The sequence below is a fragment of the Gracilinanus agilis genome, chromosome 5 (assembly GCF_016433145.1).
Source record: "Gracilinanus agilis isolate LMUSP501 chromosome 5, AgileGrace, whole genome shotgun sequence".
Lineage (NCBI taxonomy): Eukaryota > Metazoa > Chordata > Mammalia > Didelphimorphia > Didelphidae > Gracilinanus > Gracilinanus agilis.
In genome coordinates this window covers 15,942,991-15,950,792 of record NC_058134.1, presented here as the reverse complement: position 1 = coordinate 15,950,792, position 7,802 = coordinate 15,942,991, and the positions used below count along the sequence as shown (strand labels likewise).

The following is a 7,802-nucleotide window of genomic DNA, read 5'->3' as shown; positions in this document are numbered from 1 at the left end:
CTTCTTTCTTTCTTCCTTCCTTCTTCCTTCCTTCCTTCCTTCCTTCCTTCCTTCCTTCTTCCTTCCTTCTTCCTTCCCTCTTTCCCTCCTTCCCTCTTTCTTTTTTCTTTCTTCCTTCTTCCTTCCTTCTTTCTTCCTTCCTTCTTTCCTTCCTTCCTTTCCCCCTCTTTCTCTCTCTTTCTTTTTCTTTTAAAACTTTATCTTTTCTCTTAGAATTAAACTATTTAGGGAAGAAAAGCAGCAAAAGCTGGGCAATAAGAGTTTGCCTAGGGTCACACAGCTAGAAAGAGTCTGAGGTTAAATTTGAACCCAGAACCTTCCATCTCCAGGCTTGGCTTCTCTATCCACATGTGTGCCACCTAGCTACACCTGTTTTAACAGTTTCAAATAGACTTTATTTGAATAACATTCTTGCATACTTCCAAATACATGGTGATACAACCAAGGATCATTTTATAAATTTCTAATGGGTTAATGCCTTTGTTGCTGGCAAAAATGCCTTCCTAGACCCAAAAATAATTTTTAAAAGGGAAAGAAAAGCTTCTCTCTTAGACAGAAATATCAGCACCTGTTGCCTGTAGGACTAACTGCCTCTTAAAAAGTAAAAGGGAACTTAGGCTCCTATCACACTGGACCTTATAGAGATATTAGAAAACATGTAAAGCTCCCCTGACAGATTAAGAATCTAGGGGTGAACCAGAAATAACCCCTCACCTTTCAGGTGAGAAATAAAACTATTGTGTGTGAAAACCTCAATAAGTGCCTCTGTTTCCTCGCCTGTAAAATGAGAATAATAATAGCACCTTCCTCCCTGTGTGGTTTTAAAGATCAGATAAGGTGATATTTGTAAAGCACTTAGCAACATGCCTGGCATATATTGTTATACCAACGTCATTATTGCTATTGCCACTAGCATTGTTCCTATCCCCACAATGCCATCCGATTGGGTCTGGACAAAATTGTAAATGTCCCTTTCTCTACAGAGTAAACCAGAAATTTATTCATGGGTCCCTGTATCATTAGCAACCCCCTTGGGAATACAGGCAAGTTTCTTCTGGGTCCTTCTACCAAAAGGCCCCCAGAATTTCCTCCAATGGATCCCTCGCCCTTTAAGGGCAATTTAAATAGTGTTTCCTCATTAGGATAAGCAGGCTAACTTGGAAAAAAAAAAAAGGTGAACACTATCCACATCCAGAGAAAGAACTGTGGAAGCAGAAACACAGAAGAAAAACAGCTGCTTGATCCCATGGGTTGATGGGGATATGATTGGGGATGTAGATTCTTTTTTTTTTTTTTAACCCCTTACCTTCTGTCTAGGAGTCAATACTGTGTATTGGCTCCAAGGCAATAGAGTGGTAAGGGTAGGCAATGGGGGTTAAGTGACTTGTCCAGGGTCACAGAGCTGGGAAGTGTCTGAGGTCAGATTAGAACCCAGGACCTCCCATCTCTAGGCCTAGTTCTCAATCCACTGAGCCACCTAGCTGCCCCATTGGGGATGTAGATTCTAAGCAATCACTCTATTGCAAATATTAGTAATATGGAAATAGGTCTTGATCAATAACACATGTAAAACCCAGTGGAATTGCTCATTGGCTACGGGAGGGGGTGGGAGGAGGGGGGGGAAAGAACATGAATCATGGAACCATAGAAAATTTTTCTTAATAAAATAAAAATAAATTTTAAAAAAAGTGCCCAGAGAAGGTCTCAAAACTATCTAGTTCCCAAAAGGGGATTAAGTACTTAGGACTGTTTGCTCAGGGATTTCAGACCAGCAAAGTAAGCCTCATTCTATGAATCTGCAGTCTCCAGTCTGGCTGTCCAGACTTAGTCACAATAAGGTAAGCGGTCTAGGACTGCTTAACAATAAAAGAAAAAAAATTATCAACATTTATGGTTATTTTAGAAATGCAGTGAATAGAGAGCCAGGTCTGGAAACAGGAAGTCCTGGGTTCAAATGTGGTCTCAGACACTTCCTAGCTGTGTGACCCTGGGCAAGTCACTTAACCCCCATTACTTAGCTCTGACTGCTATTTTGCCTTGGAACACAATATTGATCCTAAGAAGGAAGGTAAGAGTTGAAAGAAAAAGAATGCAAAATCCATTCTTCTCATATCAACCTCAGTATCTATGTTGGGTTGTTGGTTTTTTTCCAAAGGATATGATAGCAATAGATATATTTAATTATTCAAAGGTCAAAAGTTATAAACTGGTGGTGCTTGTAAGGAATCACACTGGAAAAGTCTTCAATTATGGTTGAAAACAAAAGAAAAGGGAAAAAGAATTCTAAAAACGGGGGTAACCAAAAACTAAATTTCTTTTTGGAGAATTTTTCTAATAGGTACCCCAAAATGCAAAAGGGTCTCAAAAAAGGACCTGCAAGTAACATTTGCTCCATTATCCTAATTCCCACAACCACTAATGAGTCATGTTCTAGAAAAAGTATTAAGTGGGGTGTAGATGTTTAAGGTTAATTATTGAGGAGGCTTAGCAAGCAAGGCTGGAGAATTCTAAATGGAATGAAGGGAAGGAAACTGTTTTCCTTGAGGACTCTGGTCAAAACTGAGCCAGAGAGAGAGCTGCTTTGACCTGTCCCAGTGTAGAGCCCAAGGAGTGTGGATTCATCACAGAGAAAGAAGACCTGCCAGAGAAAGATCAAGTGAGCAAGAAGATCTAACTGGGGTGGTGGGTGTCCCAGTCTGAGACAAGCTCCTTGATTTAACATTCCTGGATTTACTTTCCTGTGCACCTGTTTTCCTGTACCAGCAAGAGGAGCAGAGTGGACAAAAACTCTGTGAGAGACCCAATTCCCTTCCAGTCTGTACTAGTCTGTGTTAGAGCAGTGTAGTTTCTGACGCAGCCCCCAGCCCCTGTGTTGGTTAGTGTTTAGATTTAGTGTGGGCCCCCCCCCCATTATCCCTAACTCCTAGTCATTATTAAACCTGTGTTTATACATCCTTTTGTCCCAATATTACTCAGTTATTTGTTTATTTCATAGACTCCCTGGTTAGGTGGATCTGTGAGGCGGTTGGGATCCTAACTGTCACTCCCTCCAACTGCCAAACCCATTCTTGAATTGTATTTCCCAACTTGTTAGGTCCCAGTCTATTGCCCTGTCTGTCCTGTCTCCTATTCACCCTTCCTCTGAACTCAGATAATATCTAAGTTACCCACCAGTTTTCCCCATAAGAGTCAGGCCCCTCTAGAGTTATCCACAAGGGTTTGGTGGTTTTCTTTCTATTAGTATAGCTCATGAGCCCCTACCAGTGTACTTCCTAATAATTATTAGTGAATCAGATCAGGTGGTTTTTAGAAAGGAGAGTTCAGGAAGTAAGTGTAATAAGAAAAAATAGTGTTCAACATTCCCCCCAAAATCTGTTGCACATACTCCTACATCTAGATTCAGAGTCCACGGACAGTGGGCTCAGATTTAGAGATCGTGTATGGCAAAGGGACGTTCACCGCTCCTGGGAGCCACTTCGCCAGACACCACAAGAGATTCCTCTTAAACAAGGTATGAGTTTCATATCGGGTTCTGTGGAGAGCCTGGAATCTTCATCCGGCCCATGCTTGGCCCCTGATGGAGATGCTGCCTTCAGCTGACCCAATGACACCTCTGAGAAAGGGGAAAGTCCTCCATGCTTCTAAAGTTCATGAGATATCCCTCTGATTAAGAGGAAGAAAACTGAAAATGAAACTAAGCCCAAGGGCCCAGGCAAAAAAGTAAGGCCTTCTCAGGAGGTGGTCTGGAGTGTTCTCTCTCCTCACTGAAATGTTTCTGGTTCTAATCTGTTCTGCTCTTTTACAAAAGAACCCTAAGTCCTGACTGGACAACCCAAACACTTTCAGCATCACCCTTGCTATCAAGGACTTTATCATTCCCACTGGAAAATTGATTGAGACATATTATCACCTCATTAACATTTCAGAACTTAGTATCTTATCACTTACTTTAACTAAAGTGAGATAACCCACTCCTCACCCAATGATCTCAACTCTTACATAAAGAAGGAGCCCACAAAGTAATACTATTTAACATAGTATGAGATAGTCAAGTTAGGAGTCCTTTGCTGATCTGATTACAAAAGATTATCAACTCAAATCTTGTACAGTAAACATCCTCAAACTCTATAAAGCAGTACAGACAAGAAAGGGAGTGTCTACTTAACTTTATAATACTTTTGTTCTTTCATCAAAAACCAATTACCTAGGGGCAGGTGAGTGGCTCAGTGGATTGAGAGCCAAGCCTAGATTCAAATCTGGCCTCAGACACTTCCTAGCTGTGTGACCCTGGGCTAGTCACTTAACCCTCATTGCCTAGCCCTTACCACTCTTCTGCCTTGGAGCCAATACACAGTATTGATTCTAAGAAGGAAAGTAGGGTTTAAAAAAAAATTACCTAAGCCAGGAAGACCAAAAACAGAAAGAAAATTACAGAGCAGTTTCCTTTAGGAATATCGATGCAAAAATCTTAAATAAAATACTAGTAAAGAGATTACAGCAATATATCATAAGGATTATTCACGTGTGATTTATACTAGGAAAGCAAGGCTGGTTTAATATTAGGAAAACCATCGGTATAATTGACCATATCAATAATGAAACTAACAAATCACATGATTATCTCAAAAAATGCAGAAAAAAACCTTTGACAAAGTACAACACTCATTCCTGTTGAAAACACTAGAAAGCATAGGAATAAAAGGGTGTTTCCTTAAAATAATTAGTATTTATCAAAAACCATCAGCAAGTATCATCTGCAATGGGAATAAGTTAGAAACCTTCCCAGTAAGATCAGGGGTGAAGCAGGGATGCCCATTATCACCATGATTATTTAATATTGTGCTAGAACTGCTAGCTCTAGCAATAAGAGTAGAAAAAGAAATTAAAGGAGTTAAAGTAGGCAATGAGGGAACCAAACTATCACTGTGGATGATATGATGGTATGCTTAAAGATAACTTTAGCAAAATTGCAGGATGCAAAATAAACCCACATACATCATCAGCATCTCTATATTTCACCAATAAAATCCAGCAGCAAGAGATAGAAAGAGAAATTCCATTTAAAAGACTTGAGACAATATAAAATACTTGTGAATCTAGCTGCCAAGACAAACACAAGAATAACATGAACACAATTACAAAAACCAATTACCTTTGCACTCCAGTATGATAAATTTATATGACCTAAACTGGCTTCCAGCTTTAGTACTATATAACCAGTCCAACTACCAAAGGGATGCTTTATTGAGCTGAGAAGAACACAATTAATTCAGAGAAACCAAAGTTCTACCAGAACCTCAAGGGGAATCATAAAAAAGCAAAATAAGAAGAAGAGGGAATAGTACTTCTGCATTTCAAACTATATTACAAAATTGTATAACCATCAAAACTACCTGGAACTGCTTGAAAAGTAGAAAAGGTGAGGAAGGCAAAATAATAGAATGGGGGAAAGCAATAGATTGTTCCCTTCTTCCCTTCCCAGGCTTCTTACACTTTGCTCAGCTTCCTATACTCTACAATCTATTAACACTGTCCTTCCTGCTGTTCCTCCCCCAAGATACTTTCTCTCCTGGCGATGGCTGTCTCCTCCCACTCGCACCCTGCCTCACTTTCACCTCCTGGCTTCCCTGGTTCAAGATTTATCTCAAATCTCACCTTCTATGAGAAGTCTGTGGAGGTCCACCTTCAGGCCCCTCAGAGATGATTTCACTTTCCATGACCCTCTCTCTAACTAACTGTGAGTCCCTGGAGGGTAAGTTTGGCCTTTCTTTTCATCCCCTGCACTTAATGACTTGATTGACTGTTTTTCCTTCTAATCTCTTCTCTCTGCAGCCCATCTTCCATAATGTACCAGAAAGCCTTTCCAACGCCCCATCCCTCCTCTTTAAAAGCCTTCAGCAATTCTCCATTGCCTAATAGTAAGTTAAATATAAACTGCCAATATCCAATGCCCTCTGTAACCTGGATCCAACTTATCCATGAAGTCTCAAGAATCTCAACATACTCTCCTTTATACAGTCTGCATTTCATCCAGTCTGATGATTTTCCACTCCTCTATTCTCACCCTGTCTAGCCTCTCTCTTTCCATACCTCTGCCCATACCTCTTACTAGCTGTGTGGCTCTGGGAAAGTCACTTAGTCACTATCTGCCTCAGGTTCCTCATCTGTAAAATGGGTATAATAATAGCCCCCTACCTCACAGGGTTGCTGTGAGACTCAAATGAGATAATAATTGTAAAGCACTAGACACCATGCCTGACACATAGTAGGCGCTATCTAAATGTTAACAACAGTAATAATAATAATGATAACAACAACAACAATAATAATAAATTATTTATTTATTATTATTACATCAATCTCCATGCTTGAAATTTCAATTCTAAATGTTAATGACAATAATAATAATAATAATGATAAATAATTACATCAACCTCCATGCTTGAAATTCAGCCCATCCCCATCTCCATCTGTTGAGGCTCCATCCTTCTTCCAGGTCCATAGTACAATTCCTTCTTCCCTGACTCCTCAGGTGACTGAGATCTCTCCATCTTCAGCATTTTCCTTGCTCTCCTTTGCATATACCTCTTCCTTTTATTGGTAGTTTCTAGCTCTGTCTCCCCGACCCCTCATTAGATTATAAGCCCTCCTTGTCACTCCAGGGCTCAGCACTGGGCAATGCCTCACCCAGAGTTGGCATCTACAGAATGTTTAAGGGATTGAATGCTGACTAGAAAGACTAACCTGCTGGTATCTTTTCATACTTTTCTATGAGTGTGATAATTGGACTAAGTCTACACTGCCCATCTTTAGATTTAATCACCAAAGGTGAGAGCACCTCCAATTCTGGGAGGTCCATAACCCACCTGTGCTAGAGTGGGTGACAAATCAGAATCCACTGACCGCCCCCTACACCGTCCTAAGAGAAGCGTCTGTTGTGCATGGACAGGCAGACCAGGAGGGAGGCACAGGAAGTGACGCATAAGTGACCCCTTTAAAAAGAGAGAGTTGAGTGAGTCTGGGGTCTTGGGCTGGAGAAGGGCTCCTGGTTGGTGAGTGAGGAAGGCTGACTCCTTTAGCCTGCCAGGAGGTACTAGGCTCCGAGAGGCTCCCTTGATTGGGAGAAGCCCTTGTGGCTAAAACCCTTATAAATTGACTTTTAGGGTCTGGCTGGGCCTCTGGAGCCCTGCCGCAGTAAAGCCCAGACTTGAATACAAATCTCTTATTCTGCCCTCTTCTCATCTCTCTACTTCCACTCTCACCTATATATTTGTAAATAAACTTTCATAAAAGTCAATTTTGACTTGAGGTTATTCCTTAATTGGGGAAATTTCCCCTGCCGACCACCTTTTAATATGCTTGACCCAAAAACCCCTTTTCCCCCTTACATGAGTTTGGATTGCATTAAAATTGCCTATAATATTTAAGAGTATTTCCTCTCTTTTTTTAAAAAAATCCCTTACTTTCCATCTTATATTCCATATTATGTACTGCTTCTGAGGCAGAAGAACAGTTAAGGGCTAGGCCATGGGGATGAAGTGACTTGCCCAGGGTCACACAGCTAGAAAGTGTCTGAGGAAGTGCTTGAATCCAGGACCTCCCATCTCTGGGCTCGGCTCTTAGTCCACTGGACAACCTAACTGCTCCCTTTAAATCTATATTCTACAGAATGGAAGGAGTTGATTCTTTTGGAAAAAAGAACCCCAAACCCAACATAAAAAGTCTTGCTATTCAGTAATGTGACTTTCTTCTACTTTTACTTAATGTGTAAGTAATGTTCATTAGATGATGGATGGGGGGGG

General features: G+C 40.8%; 1 protein-coding gene across 1 annotated transcript in view; it reads left to right on the top strand.

Annotated features, from left to right (window-relative positions):
- Positions 1–3,517, top strand: part of C5H7orf31 (chromosome 5 C7orf31 homolog) — a 51,203-nt gene extending 47,686 nt beyond the window's left edge. The window contains exon 9 of the mRNA XM_044678861.1: positions 3,398–3,517. Within this exon, the coding sequence (XP_044534796.1) occupies positions 3,398–3,517 (120 nt within the window). The remainder of the gene's footprint in view (positions 1–3,397) is intronic.
- The last annotated feature ends 4,285 nt before the right edge of the window (positions 3,518–7,802 follow it).